General features: G+C 41.7%; 1 protein-coding gene across 3 annotated transcripts in view; it reads right to left on the reverse strand.

Moving 5' to 3' along the window:
* Positions 1–1,770: 1,770 nt before the first annotated feature.
* Positions 1,771–25,081, reverse strand: part of abhd17c (abhydrolase domain containing 17C, depalmitoylase) — a 76,152-nt gene continuing 52,841 nt past the window's right edge. For 2 of the 3 annotated variants that reach the window (XM_067971178.1, XM_067971177.1), the window contains one exon: positions 1,771–3,509. In XM_067971178.1, coding sequence (XP_067827279.1) covers positions 3,290–3,509 — 220 coding nt within the window. In that variant the 3' untranslated portion in view covers positions 1,771–3,289. The remainder of the gene's footprint in view (positions 3,510–25,081) is intronic. The other variant, XM_067971180.1, reaches the window with a different exon arrangement.

Raw genomic sequence — 25,081 nt, forward strand, 5'->3', positions numbered from 1 at the left:
TACCCCCTCCCTTTCCAAATTCCTTTCCAGCCTGATCTTACCCTGGCACCAGGTAAACAAAACACCCTTTGGGACTCTCTATTGTGACTGCAGAGAATGCCATCAATCCCCATAATTATTGAATCCCCTATAACTACTACGTTTCTATTCTGCTCCTCCCCACTTTGGACAGCCCACTGCTCCCCAGTGCTTAGGTCAAAATTATGGCTGACCTCCCCGCAGTCTTTCTCCGTATCCTCACTGGTATCAAGTATATTGTACCTGTTGGATAGAATCAGTGTCTGCAGGACCTCCTCCTCTATCTCCCCTCAGTTCCCCCTACCCTGCTGACGAACAGTCACACTCTCCCCTTCCTGTACCTGTGTTTTCCTCTGGGGTGTGACTGTGCACTGGAGAAAACTATCCAGAAATTCCTCCTCCTCCCTAATGTGTCAGAGTGATTCTAACTCTCACTCAGCTCAAGGACTGGAGTGTCTCAAGGCAGAGACATTTCCTGCAGATTTGGAAATCCAGGACAGTCTCGCTGTCCACAAACTCCCACATATCTCAGTTCTGACACATAGCCTGCATTGCCATTCCTAGTTTTTAAATCTATTTATTAGTAATTTAATTCCAGATATAATAGAATTACTTGAGATCTAGATTATATTTAGTAGATGGATTTAGCTTGATTCAGATTAATTTGTAACTATTTAGTCTTGTTTATTGTTTATTAACTTCTTTATTTTAGTATCCTCTTAACTCCCATTTATTATGTATACCAGATTTTTATTTAATGCAATTCAGATCCCTTTAATGTTGGTATCCTCCATTTAGTTCATTCTAATTTTATCCCCTTAGATCTAATTAATTACTGATTATTTATATACATTTACTTATTTACTGTTGTCCCTTGGTTTAAATTACTCCTTCCCCCCTGCACCAAATTCCCACACTCACCAAATTCCCATCATCACTCTGTTTAAACTCCACGTACCAAGGATAGGATAATCAGAATAAGTACTACTTTAGTCTTTAGTTTCCAATCAGGCACATCACCATAACGATACCAGGGAAAATAACCAGTAGGTCACACTGCATCACAAAAGTGATAAGCCTGCTCATGCCAAGTTCCCAATTTTAGTCGTGATGTCTGGGGAGGTAGCAAACAGAGGCCAAGGAGTTCCCTCTAGGGAAAGGAAACAGCAGTATTAATTGTCCGATATGCCCTCCGTTTTTTGGATCAGACATTAAACTGAGGACCAGACTTCCCTCTCAGGTGGATTTAAAAGACCTAATGGTACTATTCAAAGAGCAAGAGAGTTCTCCCCGGTGTTCTGGCCAACATTCATCACTCAACCAACATCACAAACAGATTATCCGGTCATGTATCTCGCTGCTGTTTGTAGGATCTTAATGTGCGCAAATTGGCTGCTGCATTTCTCTACATTAGAACTGTGACTATATCAAGTATACTTCATTGGCTGTAAAGTGGTTTGGGACATCTTGATGATGTGATAGGCACTATATAAATATAAGTTCGTTCTTTCTTCTTTACACACCTCCTTGCTACAGGTTTAAGGATGGCATTGATAGAAACCTATAGGTAGATCTGCCTCTCCCCTTAGATAGATCAAAGGACAAGAATTAGAAAGGAAAGGAGGAAATAAAGTACATTGAAGAAAATTCACACCTGTTTTGGAGTATAGGAAGTCAGAAATTAGCTTGTATCTTGCTTTTCTACAAAAATCAAAATAATTGTAAAAAGGAACTGTACAATTAGTCAAAAGGTTTGTTTTACACAGTATTTTCAATGTTTAATCCAGATTTTAAATCACAAGTTTTTTTTGGCTGATCACACCAAATGATTCTGCAATTGTGCGATAGTGTTTTGTTGCTTTTTCATGTACACAAACAGTTAAGTTCTGCTAACTTAAAAGTCTCATCCTAAATTCCATGCATCCTTCATTCCATTGAAACTATCTGTTGCTTATATGCAACTTACAGCAATGAACTACTGAAATCAAATATACAGCAATCGGAGGCATACAGTACATTTAAGGCTTTGATTTGTTTGTCTAGTAGTGTTATTCCTAATGTCTTGCATTATTTATGCATATTTCAATGTGATTCCAGTGTCAAAATCATAACCTCAAATCACTGGTTGTTCCAACTAAATCAGCAAATTACATCTGTTCCTGTATAAAATACAGATGTGTAAATTTATGAAATTAAATGGTAACAGGTTTTTTTTATAAAGTTGAATGGTTAAGTAATTCAGGGTAAAAAATAGTTACATCCACGAATCAAACACGTTTCACAGAATAAAGCTGTATCAAATTAGGCAGTTATCACATCTATTCTCAACACTTTTTGAAACAGAAAATGTTTCTATAACCTTGAAAGACATCATATACAAACATTGCAATTTATGAAGATACAACAGTTATTTTGGGAATACGAACTTCAAAGGGGATTGCGATTGAAAAGTATATTACCTATTCTGAAAGACAATACACAGCAACATTTTAAAACAGTCAAAATAGTTCATAAATTTACACATTTGTGAAAAAAAGTATTCGGCTATATGCCACGTTTTGCACCATTAGAGAAGTACTTGAGGTATTGTTTCACATCTTTAATATGGAAAAACCCTCCACGAATATTAGAACATTAAGACCATTCAAAAGAACATGTGTTCATTAGCAAAGAAGTGGAAATTATCTTTCCAAATTCACTGAGTTTTACAAATACAGTACTTTCTGAGGCAATGTTAGAAATATTAAGAATGTGATAAACATTCAGATCACATTCATCGTGTTGGGTTGATCAATCCTTCAGTGAAGGGCTGCTTTATCTATGAAGCCACAATCGCATGACCTGCCATGTTATGTTACGTTTTACAAAAAATAATCCCAGCTTATGAACTAGTTGCAAAACAAAACAAGTTAAAAGCCTTTGTGACATACAATTGTGGCCCAAATACTAAAAGAGACCATAACCCCTGATGAATGAACTACAATTTTAAGGAATGCAGGAAACAAATGCAAAGAAAAGGATGATAACCATCAAAAACTGGTTCAAAATTACAGTAGGTGAATATTACTTCATGTGCAAGGTACATAAACCACATGAATTCCTGGTATAAAAAGACTGAGATTTTGTTCAGTGTTTCAAATGAATCAGCCTGAAAGTTGATAGCTTCTTGTATTGTCGAAAGCTACAGTTATCCAGTTAAACCATGTGCAAATTACTTCAGAGATCAGTTCTCCCATTCACATTTGCCTAGGAAATATCCATACAACAGTCTTCAAGAGATGGGTAGCTCATGACATATGAAATGTTTCAGTCTTTCAAGGTACTGTGCATAAAGCTCAATGTCATTATGTCCGGCTCCCTCGACCCAAAGAGGCTCAACTGCTCTTGGACATTGCTCGTACATTGCAAGACCATGGGAAAAATCAATCACCTCATCTTCAGTGCCATGAATTACCAGCACAGGAGAAGCTACCTTGGTTATCTTGTCAATGCTGAAAGAGATGAAAAAAAGTTGAGAAATAAAAACAATGGTATGATATTAAAGCATTAAATATCAGTACTAGTTTTCATTACATCAGATGTTTTAGATAAAGTGCCAGAAGTCAAAAAATGAAACATCACTCCAATTTTTTATATTTACTTGCTAGAAACTGCCCAATTTAGATGAGGAGTCAGTCTTGGCTCAGTGGTAGCACTCTCATCTCAGTCAGAAGATTGTGGGTTCAATCCCCACCACAAATACTTGAGCACATAATCCAGGCTGACACTTCATTACAGTACTGAGGGAGTGCTACGCTGTCTGAGGTGCCATATTTGGATCAGAAATCCTCAAGCGGACATAAAAAAAATCCCGATGTTATAGCCAATATTTTTTCCCTCAACCAAAATCACTAAACCAGATTATCTAGTCATTTATCTCAATGCTGTTCCTGGGACTTTACTGTGCGCAAATTGGTGCCATGTTTCCTACATTACATTACAACAGTGATTGCACTTCAAAAGTACTTCATTGGTTGTGAAGCACTTTGGGATGTCCTGAGATAGTGAAAGGCGCTATGTAAATGCACGCTCATTAGTTCTTTAGCTTTTTGAACCCAATAAAACAATTAATGAAGCAAATGGCTGGGCAAAGCAAACAATTATGCTTAATTCTATAGAAAGCCTTTTGTCAAGAGTTAAATTACCTCACTTTTCAAGGCTGTTAATACAATCTGCTATTTCATATCCCATGGTGCATATTCTCCCTGAAGGAAGGAGGCTTAAAACCCACTCTGGGGCCCATTAAACCAGTGTTTACCAATACATTAGCCACTAGTCACATGTTGCAAATTGGGAATCCAGATGTAGCTATTTGCATTTCTGATCAGTAAATAATTAATGAGTAATAGGAACAAGAGTAGGCCTTTCAGCCCCTCGAGGCTATTCCGCCATTCAATTAGATCATGGCTGATCTGTACCGTAACCCCATTTACCTGCCTTTGACCCATATCCCTCGATAGATAGATTAAGTGAGTGGGCAAAACTATGGCTATGTCCTTTTGTAACATCTTGCTCCCATCTGCACTACTTATTGTGCATCCCAACTTAGTGTCATCTGCAAACTTGGATATACAACTCTCTCTTCTACATCCAAGTCAATGATAAATATTGTGAAAAGGTGAGGCCCCTGTACAGGTCCCTGGGGAACACCAATTGTCATATCCTACCAGAGTACGTACCCTTTATCCCTACTCTCTGTCTCCTACCTCCCAAGCAATTGACACCATCATTGGGCATGTGATCTCAATACTCATAACGACATGCCGCGTTCATGTGTACTTCAACCTTTTTGTACATTTGTTGGTAAATTAGTAAGACAAAAAGCAGATTGTACAATTGTTTTTTTTGATTGTTGTGTGATTTACTTCATTGGTTGCTGAATGATGGTAGATGTTTGTTAAGTAAATATACACGTAAAGTATATTCACCTGTATTGTGCGAGTGTTTGTAAGGTGCTTCCTACTAAAATTAGTACATGCGGCTAAAACGGTGTTGCCATAGCCACATCTATGGCTAGTTAACAATTACTATTGGGTGACACTACAATAAACTGACATTGTTTCATGACTGTGCTTTTCTCCCCACTTCACCCAGAAGTTTGAATTCCAGTGTAATTATATGGTGAACTCCCCCAGTTCAGTTTATTTTTTGGCATCAACCCTTTATTTTCACAGCAAAGTGCGTAATCAACTTAATGTTCAACAGAGAATTGGGTGTTTCTGCCAGAGAACTACAGCAGTTAATTGTGGGCGTCTGCTCTTACAGTACATAACTGAGCAGCTGTAACTTTCAAAACAGCACAACTACTGTGGTCCTCAGTACCTTTTTCTTTCAACTTTCCACATCATTGTTAAAGAGCGAAACCAATTTCTCAGTGACTGTACTGCATTAAAATTTAGCACAAATTACAATACTCAAAATTTTGGGACTGGTGTCCTAATAATAGGAGATACATGTCACACAAACGTGGAAATGTACAGATCTCTCCCATGGCTCACAGTAAATTGGATGATACACAGTTTAATAACAGGAGTTATATCCAGTAATGCATAATTTATTTTTCTGTTGCTAAGGTTCTGTGTTCCTTTAAGGCCAGAAAGTCAGCTTTAAGTCAGAGTTCAACTGTTTGTTGAGGAAATTGCACAAATTGGAAAAAGCTTGCAGGTTTCAGGCTCCAGGTGAAATGCACCATCTCTAAGCGACTGGTTTTCTTTCTCTATAGAAGTTTTTCTTTTGCATCTGTGATGCATGACAGACAAGTGCATACTGGATGCAATACACGACCAGATCTCCTGTGGCGTATTCATTGACAAACGGTGAAGGGTACAGTAGCCTAGTGGGTATGGTACTGGATTAGCAAACTAGAGACCAAGAGTTCAAATGTTACCATGGCAAGTTGTGAAACTGAATTCAATAAATCTCGTAATTTGTGACCATGAAAGCTTTCAGATTGTTGTAGCAATCCAACCAGTTCACCCATGTCCTTCAGGGAAGGGGCCTGCCACCCCTACCTGGTCTGGCCTACATGTGACTCCAGTCCAACATTATGGCAATAAATATTACCTTGCCAGTGTTGCCTGCATCTCAAGAACAAATTTTAAAAGTTTTGTACTATAACAATAGGGTGCAATGCCATGTAACACACAATATATCAGGATCAATGATTTAAAGTGACTGAATTAAGTCAAGTTATGTATGTATTACATGATTTTCTGGGATCTTTACTGTTTTTTGGGGGATCAAATTCCATGACTCTGGAGGAGGCCATGTGGCCCATTGCGCCTGTGCTGGCTCTTTGAAAGAGCCATCCAATCAGTCCCAATCCCCCGTCCTTACCTCATAGCCCTGCAAATTTTCCCCTCTCAAGTATTTATCCAATTCCCTTTTGAAAGTTATTATTGAATCTGCTTCCAGCACCCTTTCAGGCAGTGCATTCCAGATCATCATAGCTCACTGCGTAAAACAATTAGCTGCAGTTGGGGTGATTCTGGGTTTTGGCAACACTGGGGAATGATCCTGAGGTCTAGCATCATTGTTTGGGGTTTGGCAGAACTAGAGGGGTGGAATGAGTGATTTTAAAATTTCTTATGACATGGGGTGGGGGGGGGGGCTTGGGAAACACAGGAGGATTGTAAAGGACTTGAGGGCATAGGCAGGTTAACGGAATGGTCAGATGCATTTTAACGTGCAGAAGTGTGAGGTAATACATCTTGGGAAAGAAAAAGAATAAGAGTAAACACTTCATGGAAAGATGCTGAAGGGTGTGGATAAACAAACACCATGGGGTTCTAATTCATAATTCCCTGAAAGTGTGAGTGAGTGAAAGTAGATATCATAAAGAAAGGCCAATAGTATTTTGGGTTTTATAAATAGCAGCTAAGTGTACAAAAATAAAGATAAATTTGTACAAGGAATGCTCAAAAGAGTACTGTGCATAGTTTTGGAAGGCAAATTATAGAAAGGACATTAAAGGCACCGGGAGTGTACAGTTAGATTCACCAGGAAGATCCTAGGAATGGGAAACTACAGTTAGGAGGAAAATTGAGATACTGGGAATACTTCCACTGGAGCATAAAAGGTTAAAAAGAGATTGGACAGAGGCTTTTAATATTATGAAGAGTTTTGATAGGAAATAGTCTTTCCTTATTCACCATCTGGGTGGGAGTTAGTGATGAGGGCTCATCAATTTAAAACTATCAGACTGGGAACAGATGATAGAAGTTTCTTTACATAGAAGGTTGTTGCAGCATGGAATGCTTTGCCTCGGAGTGGTCGAGGCACAGACCAATCTTGCAAGGAAAAAGTAGATAGATAGTAGATAGTAACCTTCTATGATTCTATATTTGAACTGGGGAAGATACAAGGCTATGGGGAGAGTGGGGCAGTGGGATTAGTTTTAGATTGCTCAAGTGAAGAGCCAGCACATACATAATAGGTCAAAAATAGCTTCCTTCTGTGCTGTAAACTTCGGTGGATTCCTTGGGCTCAATTGTGAAATGGTGGTAGGATGGCAGCAGGCAGGGGGGGGGGGGGGGGGGAAGAGAAAAAGAGGGGGAGATCAGTGTGGGGGGGGGGGGTGTCTTAAAAAGGAGAGGGAGATGGAGACAAAAGTTTTGGGAGGGAATTCCACAGCATGGGGCCTAGACTGCTGAAGGCACAACTGCGAATGGTGGGGCCAAGGGATGGGGAATGCTGATAAGGCTGGCCAGAAGGAGGGAAGAGGTGGAGGAAGAAATAGAGAGGAGCAAGGCCATGAAAGTATTTAAACACAAGGATGACAATTTTATATTGGAGGCATTATAGGACAGCAAGGACAGGGGTGATAGCTGAGCGGGATCTACTTCATCGGCTGTAAAGCGTTTTGGGACGTCCTGAGGTTGTGAAAGGTGCTATATAAATGCATGTCTTTCTTTCTTAGTGGGGATAGGATATTGACAGGAGTTTTGGATAAGCTGACGTTTACAGAGGATGAAGGATGGGTGGCCGGGCAGGAAAGCATTTGTCTGGTGGTGACAAAGGCATAGATGAAGGTTTCAGTGGCAGATGGGCTGAGGTAGGGAACATTGGAGAAGTAGGCAATCTTTATGTTGAAGAGTACATGGGGTCGGAAGCTCAGCTCAGGGTTGAACAGTCTGGATCAGCCTAAAACAATGGTCAGGAAGGGACATATGTAATCGCTCGCAAGGCTATGGAGTTTGTGGCTGGGGGCAGGGGGGGGCGTCAATGGCTTCAGTGTTCCTAATGTTTAACTGCAGGAAATTGTGGCTCATCCGCAACTGGATATCAGACAAGAGTCTGACAACTCAAAGATAATGGCGGGGTTCAGAGAGGTAATGGAGAGGTAGAGCTAGATGTTGCCAGCGTCGCGTGGAAGTTAACCCCATGTCAATCCCATCAGTCAGAAAGGCACTGGAGGAGGTTGGTGTAGTCAACTGTGTCAAAGGCTGTAGAGAAGTTGAGGAGAAAAAGAGGAAGGATAATGCACCACAGTCATAGAGGATGTTATTTGTGACTTTTGTTAGAGCCGATTCGGAGCTGTGGCAGGGATGGAAACTTGATCAGAGAGTTTCAAGCTTGGAGTTAAGGGAAAGATGGGTACGGATTTGGGAAGTGACAATGTGTTCCACAAAGGATTTGAGGGGAAAGGGATGTTGGAGATGGATTGGTAGTTTGCAAGGACAAACTTTTTTTTTTGAGGGGGTGATTATTGTTTTGAAAGGGAGGGGGACAATACCCGAGGAGAGGTAATCATTTACAATATCAGCTAACGTGGCAACAAGGAAGGGAAGTTGGATGATCAGCAGTTTATGCAGGAATGGGGCCAACAGGAACAAGAGGTGGGTCTCATGGACAGAAGACCAGAAAGGGAAATTTGAGGAGATGGGAGAGAAACTAGAGAAAGATGTGGGTTCAGGACTAGGCCAGGGGAGTTTAGCTTAGTGAGCAAGGAGAAGCAGCAGAGGCAGCTGAACGTATGGTCTCAATGTTAGTGATAAGGAAGTCCATAAGCTCCTTGCACTTATTGGTAGTGGTGGTGAGGCATGTTCAAGGAGAAGGGTGATAGTGGAGAAAAAAAAGCCAGGGATTTGCTCTCCAGCATGATTCTGGAATAGAGGGTGATTTTGGCAGAGGGAAGCGACTCTTGATGTGGTTGGGCCAGATCTGGTGATGGATGGTTAAAAAAAGTGTTGTCCAATAGATTGCTGACTAGCCATATGCACTAATTTTAGTAGAAAACGCCTTACATGCACTCACAATTTGGCTAAACGTACTTCACATATATATTTACTTAACAAACATCTACCACCATTCAGTAACCATGGAAGTAAAGCACTCAACAATCATAAAACACTCAATCTACTATACCATTTTGCCAACAAGCACACAAAAAGGTTAAAGTTCACATGCATACGCCATGAAAATGACTTTCAGATCAGATGCCCAGCGACAGTGTATTACTCAGTTTTTATTTATCAGAAATGCAATTAGCCACTTCTGTATTCCCAACGTATTGGACAACATTGGGTTAAACACACTTGCGCACCTGATACGGTCAAGTCTGCACTGCTTGGATATCAGTAAGCGAAGGTAGGGTCTATACCAGTGGGAGAATCAACTGGCATGGAGTGTGTAAAGGTCTTGCTGGGGACAAAACTTGTAAAGAAAGCCGGTGGCCCACAAACTTTTGTCTCCCACCATCATCATTTAACCAGCAGTTTAGTTTTAAAGGCATTAATTATGCTTACAATGTTGGTAAAATCATGATAAATACAAGTGCTTTCAAAAGTCAAGTACCAGTTAACTGGTAAAGGTGAGAGAGCAGGTCTGTAGGAGTCCAGCAGCAAAGTGGATGATCAAACCCTGCCCAATAGTAGGCAGGGATCCCAGGAACAGTAAAGAGCAGGCCCAGGCCTCAGGAGGAAGACACTAGTGCAGGGAAGTGGGAGTATGGCAGACGCGAGCGTCGACCAATATTTTGGCGGGTGCAAGCCAGAAAAAAAACAGGAAAACACGCTGGGGCCAGAAGTTATTTATCAAAAAAAAAATGGGCCTTGCCAGACAACCGCTGGGAATTATTTTGGTGGATTCAGGAGGGATTCTGAATATATTTAAAATGAGGTGCAGGTGCACTGGTTTTAATATTTTTAATAGTTTGACTTAAAGTTTGCCAGTAGAGTTAGAAGAGAACAACTTGTCCAGAAGGTACAATAATGTCATCTAGTGCTGGGAGGCCTGCAATTCTAGTGAGACAGGTAAATGTTGACTTAAGATGTTTCCAATGTAAAATGTTGACACAAAATGCATAACTAAAAATTGTGATGCATGTATTAAGGTTATGTGGTCAGGAAATGCACGCCACTCAGGAGACTTTCAAAATATTATAGATAAATGTATTACGCAGCTCTCCCACAGCGTTGCTCACTAAGGTGAATGACAGACTAAGGACATCAGCATTACGCCTTGTAATAATACACAATGTATTATTTTGCTGCTGAGGTGGAGCTATCCCTTTAAGGCCACAAAGTTTAACTGCTGCCTTAAGTAAACATAAACTCAGGTGAATCAGAGTTCAATTGTTTGATGATGGAACCATGTAGAAGTTTAATTGCTCTTCTGGCTGCAAGACAGAATCTAAGATGAAATGTCTGGCTTTCTTTCTTTCCTTTCCCCCCCCCCCCCCCCCCAAGAATGATTGCTTTCATTAAATTTTAAGTGATACAGGATCCTGATTGTCTGTAACCCATTAACAAATTATCTTCTGTTGCTGGCAGAGTTTCTCTGCTCATTCTAAACTGGCTTTTGCAAAAAAAAAACTGGGAGAAATGTTTGTATTTGATTCAAGCAACTGGAAGAAATTTGCCTAGACTAGATTTTTGCTTATGATTTTGCCTGAGAAGACAAGACCAGGAAGTGGTCAGGTTTGGTTTTATTATGTTACCAGCTGATGATCTGTGAAACTGATCAAAGAGAACACAAAAAGAAATTGGTGTAAAACTGCAATAAATGTTATAATATACTAGATCACCTGTGGCAATGCTCACAGTTAGTGGGCGGCTTTAGAACGGGATTATGCTGCAAAGTAGTATTATTGGGGCACCGACTTCTCAGCATTGGAGCAGCCATAGGATCTGTGAGCACTGGGAAAGTGGCCTAGTATCTGGCAATATTGGGATGGGGTCTCAGGAGCTCATAGTATTGGGGTGGGGGGGATGTTGTTTCAGGAGCTAGCAGTATTGGGGGTGGGTCTCGGTCTGGGAGACTAGGAACTGTTCCCAGGTTCTGAGATCACGGAGAAATATTTGGTGCTGGCCCCTTTTGAACCATCGGGCTCCAACCCTCTCATGTTCCTGCCAGTCAGCCTCCTCCCTGACATATCTTAAGCCCCTTTTGAGCCCTCAAGTACCCCCTATAAGCATGTTCCCCATTGTCAACTGATTCCTGACTTTATGTTCCTGACTTAAAGCACTGATGCAAAAATTTTCCACTTCTTAAAATCATAAACTGGGCATGCACAACTTCCTGATGTGTACTCGTGGCGTGTACCAGGAGTGTGGAAGCATAACGTTTGGTGCACTATTAGTATGTATGCCAACTTATGTAGTCTTTAACAAACAGATTTCCATAAATAAAAATTACCTCAAAACACTGTTTATGCAGTTTTCAAGTTATTAAAATTCTTTAAGCCTCAAAAATGATTTAGATGAGATTTTTTAAACCAAATTTTTGACAGCAATAAACAGCAAAACATTTTTGACAATGTTTCTTTTCTAAACAATGAAGAAACCATATTGTAGTTTACAGTTATCTATCTGAACAGTTCATGAGCGGAAACAGCATTTGTTAATAAATTTGAATGACAGACTTGCCTAACTTACAGCTTTGAGAATTCAATCTCCAGTTACTTTCAAAATCTTTTGGAAAAAGTGGAGAAACTCTCAAATCCTCACAGGATAAGGTGACACACCCATCTAGCCGTCAACTCCTCTTTATGCATAGATTGCATGCCGGGAAATTCTGCAAGCTGCATATGCTCAGAATGCACAAACGTAGTTGAAAGCTCTTTCCAACTGCTCTGAGGTATATTGGGCTTTTAAGAGGCATTGAAGTAAAATCTTTCACTGAGGTATTAAAAGACAAAAAAAAAGTGTACCTCCCATGGTGCTGACGATGAGTTAGAGAACACAGTTTTATAAGTAAGAGATGGGTGAAAAGGCAATTTGACCAAGGAGGTAGAAAGAATTTTAAGATCGATGTGGTGAGAGACCGTGAAATCAGTGGTACCGCTTTTGATTGTTTACTGGTAAATTTGAGACAATGGTGAATTTTTATAATGTGATGCACAATGTAGGTATGATGGACCTATGCTACTTTTTCCACTGCCCATTGGACATTCCTGGTTACTGTGTTTTATGCGGCTAGTAGAAAGATAACTTATGGGGGGGGGGGGGGGGGAAACTCTGTAGAACAGATGGTTCAATAGATTATGGGACAATTCAGTAGAAACACTTCTCCTGTATCTTTCAAGACAGCTGAAAATAAGTTTAAAATTATAAAACCGATATGCCTGACTACAATTCATGGGTATACCCAGGATTAATGTCCTATTTTTAGATCTGAACCATGTAACGCTTCCATATAAAGTAGATTTTACAAATTTGGACTCAGAGCTTCATCCCTCAGGAGCACATATTAGGAATTTGGAGCACTGGAGGTCAGCACAGGATTTTCCACCTGGTGCACAAGTTCACAAAGCCTACCCTTCTATCTCTATTATTTATGATTGGCTTTCTGAAAAACTATTTTAAAAACAGCTACAAAAGAAAAATCATCCCACAAATCATGACAAACAATTGTCAGGTCATCGCCTGGTAGGTCATGTGACAGCTTGAGTCACAAGACTTCACAATGAAATCCACATCTGTATTAAAACATGACATTACGACACAATGGTTTTTTCAAATAAAGTTGTTGGCTGCTTGAATGTACAGCAGTTAACCTTTGTGTCCGACTGTGAGGAGAGCTTGGGAGTGAGTTTTGAAACAATATTTATACACTGCCATGGAGAACTTTAAAGTGCTCGTGACACAACTGGAGAATCTGCTTATAAATTGGCATATTTAGATCTGCACTGCAACTGACCAACCCATCTTCTGAGAAGCATCAGAATGAAATCATTTGCTGATTAGAAATTCTAACTCCAGCCTTTACAAGCCAGGTAATAGAATCCCTTCTGCTGCAGCTGCCAATCAACAGTGACCAATTCTGATTGTGGGAGCACTGGCATTCTGCAGGTGCAGATATGGTTAGAGACGTAAATTTAAGACTGTGCGAAGCATTGCCGAAAACGATGATTACAATAGACTATGTTCTCTGGCAATTCCTACTAGAGTTTGATATCCCAATACGGTATATTATTGCCTTAGCAGCAGTCTGTAATTCCCTGGTGTAACTACAAACAAAGAAACAGAAAGCTGGGGCAGCCGAATTTGTTCTTCACTATAAACATTCAAACCTTTCTAAGCCTCGCACAGCTGACACAGTGCTGACTGTCTTCTCTGTATCAGGGAAAAGGCAGAGGTACATCTGTTCTGATCCTATTGCTATTCCTGCAGTAATGAGCGTACGCGAAAAGGAGCTGCCAATTTTAATTTATTATCTGTGGGAGAAATCAGATCTGTGCTGCAGAACCAGTAGAAAGAAAAACTAGTACAGGTTTAGTCATAAACTCTGGACAATCGGAGATGAGGCATGGATTATCCAACAAGTGAAGAAAGGGCAAACCACATTCATAGCGATCACCATTATCCACAAGAGAAGAGATTTCTGTACAGGTCTTTAGGTGTAGTGGTACAGCTGACCCAGAACAAAGAAGTGGTAACGAATTTTCAGGAGATGCTACAAAATGTTCAACATGAAGGTGGTTTAGAGATGATATAAGCTACTGGAATTGGTACTGTGCTGTAATCCCACTTGGATACCATCTTAACTACACAGAAGGATTTTGTAAAGTTAAATGTATTTTTAGTAAAACTACAAGTTCCTTACAGATTATTAAGGACCAAACCGACAGTGAAATAGTAATGATTAAAAGCACACTCATTTCATGCTAGGGACAGCTAAAGTCACACTCTCCCAAGCTCTTCATTCCCTGCGGAATAGAGATGAACATTCTACAGAATATGCAAAGCCATTTCAACATGAAGATTTTGTGAATGAAGGCTGAGGTCAGGGACAGGAGTGAAATTTGATAAAGACTGTGATACTCTTAGCTAGTGCTATCCAACCCAATGAAAAACAGCCCACCTACATCAGACAGACGGAATTGCTGACCTATGCAGGAGCTAGCTCATTGGGGCTGAGCCGACAGAGACAATAACAACTTCCATTCAAAAGTCTGCCATGGATGCCAGCACATCCTCATTAAACAGGAGCCTTTATTAAATGATAATGGCAAATTAATTAAAATATTCCTCAATAGTGTTTTCCGCTTGCCACGTTTGGAGGCCAACAGGGCCAATGAAAGCACTAACCTAGACATGGCAGAGACGGATGCTTTACAGTGACCAAATTGGCTTCTCTGCAGGATCTTCTGAAGATATTCTTACATTTGGATTTATTACTCAATGGGCTTCAATCTATGTTTAAGAACATGGAGATTTGGATACAGCCCAGGGGACGATGAATGAGAAAAAGCAAGAGACCACTTTACAGATACTGACGTTCTACTTGGATAAAATTGACAACAATAAGGTTCCTTGCCAAAATTTGGATGTTGGTGCTTCGATACACAGATCGATCACTTGTTTTAAGGCAAACAACCACTGAAAGTTTATACATACTTCTTTTTATCCAGTTATACTTTAAAGGGATTCCTATATGGGGTCATATAAATACATGAGTGGAGCACCTGAAAGCCAAAGTTGGGTTAAATCATCCCAACAGTGCATCGATATTGATGAAGTTCTGTCAAACTGTATAGCTCATGGCCAGTTGAACACATGATTTTTAAAGGAATTACTAATAATTCCTGCACAATTTCAAAAGGAATTACTAAGAAGCAATTCATCAGTTCCTGCACAGCTTTGATTGTCAATGTCCTCATTAGAAAATCTGAAGCTAACCTTGCAGATGTCCCTGGAATAATCCAAGTGCTGTACAACCAATTGCAGTCAATTACATAGCAGCGTGTGACACATACAAGCGTCACATTCCATCTACATTCTGACTTCACCCAATGCTCCAGTGGTTTTGTCCTGTCTCCTTACACACCCTATCCAATTTAACAAGTACATTAGTGACATGTGGAAATCACTATTGAGAGATCATACGTTAGCCATAACCTCAAGTAAATACTTACTTCATAGTAAAGTTACAAAGAATTCCTTATCGGATCAGAATTGTTCATCACAGATACCGTTGTGGGAAGCTTGCCTCAGTGCTTCTCCTATTATTACCTCATACTGGCTCTCCAGAAAAGGTTTGGGAAATGCTGCAATTGAAGCTTATAGAAAAATACTCCACGAAGTGATTTCTGTCATAAATGAGAAGTCTAAAGCCAACAATCTCAATAGCTGAGGCAATGTCAAGCATATCCAAGATCTTCGATCAGCTGCAAGGGAATTATGAAAAATCCTATTCTCATCAATGTGGCACTTGCAATTGAGTTTTTCTTTGAAAATTAACATGACAAGTATGAGCTGATCAAATTTGGGAACATGCAATGAAACCTGGATTTATGGTTAACATCTATTCCACCGTGGTCACTTCCTGCTGTATATAAATGACAAAAGCAATGAGGTGATAAAGGTCTGCTGAATTTGATTGCATATATTTTCTGACTCCATTATTGGACCAAAGTGTTTCAAGAGCTTTCGTTGGAGAAAACCTCACTGGATTATGAGAAATATTTGAGCGATTTCTCCTAGCACATTAGCAAAGACTTGCCCAACATCTTCTATATAGAAAGCTGTGTTGCCTTCTTCAGCAATGTACAACCTGAGATGAGAGAAAATGCAGTTACATTTATAAGTTTTCTCATACTTCAGATCGTTTTCTGTGGATCAGATTTGTGAAGAGATTATTCTTTTGCTATCGGATCATGTGCAATGTGTCAGGATTAAAGCAGTGATGGTGCTTTGGTACCTCTACATATATTAAGGACCATCAAAACAAAAGTCTTGTAAGGGAAGGAGGGGATTTTTCTGCATTGTGTTTGGAAGGAGCATGCCTGAAGTAGAGGAATTCTGATATTGAAAATGGCCAAAAGGAAGAAAATATCACAATGGAAACAGCCTGTCCTATTCTACAGGCAACATGAATGCTTCAATGGGAACCTGTATCCTTTTTACCCTCTTGCACACTATTTCTGTAAAAGACATTTTGCTCTAAATATTAGCAACAAGTTGCAATATGACTTATTCAAAAGCGATTTTATGAATAAAGGCGTTCACTTCAAGAATTATTGGCATTAATTGTGCAAATAGTATTTATTAAGCATACCCTTTTAAGTTTTCATTTTGCATTTTAAAAATGCCTTTTTCTCTTTGGGTCCATGCACACAACCTACGCCATTCTCTAGCTGAGAAGAAAGGTGGGCAAATTGCTCTAGATCTTTGGCAGTGTCATTCTAGTGTCACACACTCTAAATTTTACTTCCTTCCCTGTGGAGAAGTGCCCATCTTCTATTTGACTCCTCCCTCCCTGAGAGCCCAGTGGAGACTGAGGGATTGAAGAATTTGCAGTGGGCATAAACCCACATCCCACCATTCCTTGGTGCAGTTTGCTCAGCCCTATGCTATGCCACCTGTCAATTATTTATCATCTTCAGTACTTTTGAAGCTGGAAACAGGATCCACAAAAAACTGCTTTTACTTAAAAAAACAAACATCTGTGTCAGGAGCTGTGGATTGTGTGGGGAGAACTGCCATCAGTTTATTCTCAATAGATTGCAAAAACAGATGCAATCATCCCTTTGTAATATTTCTGCATTGGCAGTTTCTATAGTGCAAAGTAACTTTTCAACGATATACTTTAAAACACATAAACTGACTGTTTTCTTGATAATCAACTGCTTATCACAGCACATTTATGTTAGAATCGATCTTTCTTCGGTCTGGGTGGCAGCCTGACTACATCAAAGGCGTCAAATGTTGGAATAACAAAATAAAATCATCCCTCCACATTCCTGATTATAAATCATTCAATTTTCATTCTATTTGTTTTATAACTGTCATCTGAAACCCTTGATTAGATTATTCCCTTACATTCATTATTCCACAATTAACCAACCTGACCCCTTATAATCATCCAGCCCTTGTTTAGATTACTGTGTTGCAATTAATCCCGGGTATGTTTACATTTTTTGTATTTACTCCTCCGTTGTATAACATGTTATTGATCGTGACTAAATACTGTAGAATTGGCACGTGGTCTGGGACAGGAGGGTGTGACTGCGAGTGAGGCAGGTACGGGGATCCAGGATGTAGCACTGCAGCAGCCTCAGCCTCTGCACTTGTCCAATAGATACGAGGCTCTTGTAGCCCCTGTGGACAAGTGCAGGGACTGCAGGGAGGATGAGCAAACTGGCACAGCACCATGGTTCAGGGGGCCATTCAAGTGGGGGGAATAAAAAGGAATGTGGTTGTAGTAGGCGACAGTATAGTTAGAGGGATAGATACTGTTCTCTGCAGTCAGGAGCGAGAGTCCCGAAGGCTGTGTTGCCTACCCAGTGCCAGGGTTCAGGACATCTCCTCAGGGCTGGAGAGAAACTTGGAGTGGGAGGGGGAGGATCCAGTTGTCGTGGTCCACGTAGGTACCAACGACATAGGTAGGACTAAGAAAGAGGTTCTGCTGAGGGAGTTTGAGCAGAACCACAAAGGTGATAATCTCCGGATTATTACCTGAGCCACGAGGAAATTGGTAAATCAGATCAGAGAGGTGAATGCGTGGCTCAAAGATTGATGTGGGAGAAGTGGGTTTCGATTCATGGGGCACTGGCACCAGTACTGGGGAAAGAAGGAGCTGTTCCGTCAGGACGGGCTTCACCTGAACCATGCTGGGACCAGTGTTCTGGCAAAACGAATAACTAGGGCGGTAGAGAAGACTTTAAACTAAATAGAGGGGGGGGGAGGGCTCAGGTGGGGCGAAGTTTAGATTGATAAAAGAGAAAAGACAAGGAAGTAGTAAAGGAAAGTGATGGGGGTAATGATAAACAGAGTGGGTCAGGAAGGGACAGAGCGTACAAAAATAAGAGTGCACGAGCAAATGGGGCCGGAGTAGGAAAGAATGGTAAGGCGACAAAAATAAAGGTTCTTTATCTGAATGCGCGCAGCATTCGTAATAAGATAGATAAGGCAGCTGGGGAATTTAAATTCAATTAATTAAATAAAATCTAGAATTAAAATACTAGTATCAGTAATGGTGGCCATGAAACTAACTGATTGTGGTAAAAAAAACATCTGGTTCACTAATGTCCTTTAGGGAAGGAAACCTGCCGTCCTTACCCGGTCTGGCCTACATGTGACTCCAGACCCACAGCAATGTGGTTGATTCTTAATTGCCCTCTGAAATGGCCTAGCAAGCCACTCAGTTGTAAAATCTCGCTAAAAAAAGTCACAATAAGAATAAAACCGGACGGACCACCCGCAATCAGACCACTAGGCACCGGACACGACAAAGGCAAACCAAGCCCAGTCGACCCTGCAAAGTCCTCCTCACTAACATCTGGGGACTTGTGCCAAAATTGGGAGAGCTGTCCCACAGACTAGTCAAGCAACAGCCTGACATAGCCACACTCACGGAATCATACCTTACAGCCAAAGTCCCAGACTCTTCCATCACCATCCCTGGGTATGTCCTGTCCCACCGGCAAGACAGACCCACCAGAGGTGGCGGTACAGTGATATACAGTCAGGAGGGAGCGGCCCTGGGAGTCCTCAACATTGACTCTGGACCCCATGAAATCTCATGGCATCAGGTCAAACATGGGCAAGGAAACCTCCTGCTGATTACCACCTACCGTCCTCCCTCAGCTGATGAATCGGTCCTCCTTCATGTTGAACACCACTTGGAGGAAGCACTGAGGGTAGCAAGGGCACAGAATGTACTCTGGGTAGGGGACTTCAATGTCCATCACCAAGAGTGGCTCGGTAGTACCACGACTGACCGAGCTGGCCGAGTCCTGAAGGACATAGCTGCCAGACTGGGACTGCGGCAGGTGGTGAGCGAACCAACACGAAGGAAAAACATACTTGACCTCGTCCTCACCAATCTACCTGTCGCAAATGCATCTGTCCATGATAGTATTGGTAGGAGTGACCACCGCACAGTCCTCGTGGAGACGAAGTCCCATCTTCGCACTGAGGACACCATCCAACGTGTTGTGTGGCACTACCACCATGCTAAATGGGATAGATTCAAACAGATCTAGCGGCTCAAAACTGGGCATCCATGAGGCACTGTGGGCCATCAGCAGCAGCAGAATTGTATTCCAGCACAATCTGTAACCTCATGGCCCGGCATATTCCTCACTCTACCATTACCAACAAGCCAAGGGATCAACCCTGGTTCAATGAGGAGTGTAGAAGAGCATGCCAGGAGCAGCACCAGGCATACCGAAAAATGAGGTGCCAACCTGGTGAAGCTACAACTCAGGACTACATGCATGCTAAACAGCGAAAACATGCTATAGACAGAGCTAAGCGATTCCACAACCAACGGATCAGATCAAAGCTCTGCAGTCCTACCACATCCAGTCGTGAATGGTGGTGGACAATTGAACAACGAACAGGAGGAAGAGGCTCTGCAAATATCCCCATGCTCAATGATGGCAGAGTCCAGAACGTGAGTGCAAAAGACAAGGCTGAAGCGTTTGCAACCATCTTCAGCCAGAAGTGCCGAGTGGATGATCCATCTCGGCCTCCTCCCGAGGTCCCCACCATCACAGAAGCCAGTCTTAAGCCAATTCGATTCACTCCACGTGATATCAAGAAACAACTGAGTGCACTGGATACAGCAAAGCCTCTGGGCCCTGACAACTCCCGGCTGTAGTGCTTAAGACTTGTGCTCCAGAACTAGCTGCGCCTCTAGCCAAGCTGTTCCAGTACAGCTACAACACTGGCATCTACCTGACAATGTGGAAAATTGCCCAGGTATGTCCTGTCCACAAACAGCAGGACAAATCCAATCCAGCCAATTACCGCCCCATCAGTCTACTCTCAATCATCAGCAAAGTGATGGAAGGTGCCGTCGACAGTGCTATCAAGCGGCACTTACTCACCAATAACCTGCTCACCGATGCTCAGTTTGGGTTCCGCCACGACTACTCGGCTCCAGACCTCATTACAGCCTTGGTCCAAACATGGACAAAAGAGCTGAATTCCAGAGGTGAGGTGAGAGTGACTGCCCTTGACATCAAGGCAGCATTTGACCGAGAGTGGCACCAAGGAGCCCTAGTAAAATTGAAGTCAATGGGAATCAGGGGGAAAACTCTCCAGTGGCTGGAGTCATACTTAGCACAAAGGAAGATGGTAGTGGTTGTTGGAGGCCAATCATCTCAGCCCCAGGGCATCGCTGCAGGAGTTCCTCAAGGCAGTGTCCTAGGCCCAACCATCTTCAGCTGCTTCATCAATGACCTTCCCTCCATCATAAGGTCAGAAATGGGGATGTTCGCTGATTGCACAGTGTTCAGTTCCATTCGCAACCCCTCACATAATGAAGCAGTCCGAGCCCGCATGCAGCAAGACCTGGACAACATCCAGGCTTGGGCTCATAAGTAACAAGTAACATTCGCGCCAGACAATGACCATCTCCAACAAGAGAGTCGAACCACCTCCCCTTGACATTCAACGGCATTACCATCACCCAATCCCCCACCATCAACATCCTGGGGGTCACCATTGACCAGAAACTTAACTGGACCAGCCACATAAATACTGTGGCTGCAAGAGCAGGTCAGAGGCTGAGTATTCTGCAGCAAGTGACTCACCTCCTGACTCCCCAAAGCCTTTCCACCATCTACAAGGCACAAGTCAGGAGTGTGATGGAATACTCTCCACTTGCCTGGATGAGTGCAGCTCCAACAACACTCAAGAAGCTCGACACCATCCAGGATAAAGCAGCCCGCTTGATTGGCACCCCATCCACCACCCTAAACATTCACTCCCTTCACCACCGGCGCACAGTGGCTGCAGTGTGTACCATCCACAGGATGCACTGCAGCAACTCGCCAAGGCTTCTTCGACAGCACCTCCCAAACTCACGACCTCTACCACCTAGAAGGACAAGAGCAGCAGGTACATGGGAACAACACCACTTGCGCCCTCTAAGTCATACACCATCCCGACTTGGAAATATATCGCTGTTCCTTCATCGTCGCTGAGTCGAAATCCTGGAACTCACTTCCTAACAGCACTGTGGGGGAACCTTCAGCAGACGGACTGCAGCGGTTCAAGGCGGCAGCTCACCACCACCTTCTCAAGGGCAATAAATGCCGGCCTCGCCAGCGACGCCCACATCCCATGAATGAATATAAAAAAAAATTGACGGCACAAATAGAAACAAATGGGTACGATCTATTGGCTGTTAGAGACGTGGTTGCAAGGTAACCAAGTTTGGGAGCTAAATATTCAGGGTTATTTAACATTTCAGAAGGATCAGAAAAAAGGTAAAGGTGGTGGGGTAGCTCTGTTAATAAAGGATGAAATTGGTATAACAGAGAGAAATGATCTTGGCTCAGAAGATCAAGATGTCGAATCAATTTGAGTGGAGGTAAGAAATAGCAAGGGAAAGAAATCACTGGTGGGAGTAGTATATAGGCCCCCAACAGTAGCTACACTGTAGGGCAAAATATTAATCAGGAAATAAGGGGGGGGCTTGTAAAAAAGGTGATTTTAACTTTCACATAGATTGGACAAATCAAATTGGCAAAAATAGCCCTGAGAAGGAGTTCATAGAGTGTATTAGGGACTGTTTCTAAGATTAATACTTCAGGGAACTAACCAGGGAACAGGTCATTTTGGATCTGGTAATGGGTAACGAAACAGGATTGATTAATTAATGATCTCAAAATGAAAGGATCCCTTGGGAAGCAGCGACCATAACATGAATTTCACATCCAGTTTGAGATCGAGGATCTTGGGTCTGAAACTACTGTATTAAACTTAAATAAGGGCAATTATAAAGTAAGGAGGGTGGAATTGGCTAAAGTGGACTGGTTAAACAGATGAAATGGTATGATGGTGGATAAGCAGTGGCAAACATTTAAAAAGATATTTATGACTCGCAACAAAAATATATCCCTGTGAGGAGGAAAGACTCCACAAAAAGGGTGAACCAACCATGGCTAAACTAAGGAAGTCAAGGATGGTATCAGGTTAAAAGAAAAAGCATACAACGTGGCAAAGATTACTGGTAAGCCCGAAGATTGGGAAAACTTTAAAAACCAGCAAAGGATGACTAAAAGAATAATAAAGAGGGAGAAAATAAATTATGAGAGTAAACTAGCAAGAAATATAAAAACTGACAGTAAAAGCTTCTACAAGTATATAAAAAGGAAGAGGGTAGCTAAAGTAAACATTGGTCCCTTAGAGGATGAGACTTGGGAAATAATAATGGAAAACAAGTAAATGGCAGAGGAATTGAACAGATATTTTGTATCTGTCTTCACAGTAGAAGGCACTAATATACCAATAATAGTAGAAAATCAAGGGACAATGGGGAGGGAGGAACTAAAAACAATCACTATCACGAGAGAAAAAGTACTAGGTAAACTAATGGGTCTAAAGGCTGACAAGTCTCCTGGACCTGATGACTTGCATCCGAGGGTCTTAAAGGAAGTAGCTACAGAGATAGTGGATGTATTGGTTGTAATGTTCCAGAATTCACTAGATTCTGGAAAGGTCCCAGCGGATTGGAAAACCGCAAACGTAACACCTCTATTCAAGAAGGGAGTGAGACAGAAAGCAGGTAACTATAGACCAGTTAGCCTAACATCTGTCATTGGGAAAATGCTAGAATCCATTATTAAGGAAGTAGTAGCAGGACATTTGGAGACTCATAATACAATCAAGGAGAGTCAACATGGTTTTATGAAGGGAAAATAATGTCTGACAAATTTATTAGAGTTCTTTGAGGAAGTAACAGGCAGAGTGGACAAAGGGGAACCAATGGATGCAGTATATTTGGATTTCCAAAAGGCATTCGATAAGGTGCCATATAAAAGATTACTGCACAAGAGCTCATGGTGTTGGGGGTAATATACTGGCATGGATAGAGGATTGGCTAACTAACAGAAAACAAAGAGTCAGGATAAAAGGGTCATTTTCAAAATAGCAATCTGTAACTAGTGGGGTGCCGCAGGGCTCAGTGCTGGGACCTCAACTATTTACAATATATATCAATGACTTGGATGAAGGATCGGAGTGTCTTGTGGCCAAGTTTGCTGATGATACAAAGATAGGTGGAAAAGCAAGTTGCGATGAGGACACAAAGTGTCTGCAAAGGGATATTGACAGGTTAAGTGAATGGGCAAAAATTTGGCAGATGGAATATAATGTGGAAAAATGTGAAGTCATCCACTTTGGGAGGAAAAAAAAAGCAAAATGTTATTTGAATGGAGAAAGACTACAAAATGCTGCGGTACAGAGGGATCTGGGTGCCCTCGTACATGAAACACAAAAAGTCAACACACATGTGCAGCAGGTAATCCAGAAGGCAAAGGAATATTGGCCTTTATTTCTAGGGGGATGCAGTATAAAAGCAAGGAAGTCATGCTACAACTGTACAGGGTGCTGGTGAGACCACACCTGGAGTACCGCGTACAGTTCTGGTGCCCTTATTTAAGGAAGGATATAATTGCATTGGAGGCAGTTCAGAGAAGGTTCACTAGGTTGATTCCGGGTATGGAAGGGTTGTCTTATGAGGAAAGATTGAACAGGTTGGGTCTATACTCATTGGAGTTTAGAAGAATGAGAGGTGATCTTATTGAAACATACAAGATTCTAAGGGGACTCAATAAGGTAGATGCTGAGAGGATGTTACCCCTCATGGAGGAATCTAAAACTAGGGGGCACAGTCTCAGAATAAGGGGTCGCCCGTTTAATGCGGAAATGAGGAGGAATTTCTTCTCCCAGAGGGTCGTGAATCTTTGGAATTCTTTACCCCAAAAAGCTCTGGAGGTTGAATCATTGAATATATTCAAGGCTGAGTTAGACAAATTTTTGATCAGCAAGGGAGTCCAAGGATATGGGGAAAAGGCAGGAAAGTGGAGTTGAGGTAAAAATCAGATCAGCCATGATCTCATTGAATGGCGGAGCAGGCTCGAGGGGCCGAATTGCCTACTCCTATCTCTTATGGTCTAAGGCAGAATTTAAAGTGAACTTTAAGTAACTTGACAGTAGAGCCTCCATTATTGGAGAAAATCATATTCCTGATGGATAATGGAAATTAGCAAATAATCAAAGTCCCCAAATTTTCATCTTGCATGTATGTACAGCAATAACCTAGGCACAGAAATGAAAAGACGCGCACTACAAATTGAATTTAATCCTTCTCGAGCAATGAAGTTGATTTATGACAGACAGCAGGACACTGGTTTTAGTGCACAACAATGATGGGACTTTTTATGCAAGACCTTTTTCCACAAGCACTTTGGAAGCTGGTCAGGACAACAGATAATAAAGATTCCACTGAAATATAGGAGTAAACTTTGCGAGACTAGAATCCCAGTGCAGATTGGAGAATCTGGGGCTCAGGTCAGCACACCTGATTCATGGTGCTCCTGATTTTCCACACCCAATTCGCCAATCCGTGCTCGCATTGAGCAGGCTCCATACCGTGAATGTCATCTCACAAAATGTATTCATAATTACAAAAATAAGGGAACATAATTTGGCTTTGAAATAACTGTAGTCAGCAGGAAGGTTTTCTTAGTGATCTCTACAGGTGCCTGAGGAAGCATCAATTAAAATTAGATACTGGGGATTTACTCGAATCAATGCTATGGCAGCTGTTAACTTCATATAGG

The sequence above is a fragment of the Heptranchias perlo genome, chromosome 34 (assembly GCF_035084215.1).
Source record: "Heptranchias perlo isolate sHepPer1 chromosome 34, sHepPer1.hap1, whole genome shotgun sequence".
Lineage (NCBI taxonomy): Eukaryota > Metazoa > Chordata > Chondrichthyes > Hexanchiformes > Hexanchidae > Heptranchias > Heptranchias perlo.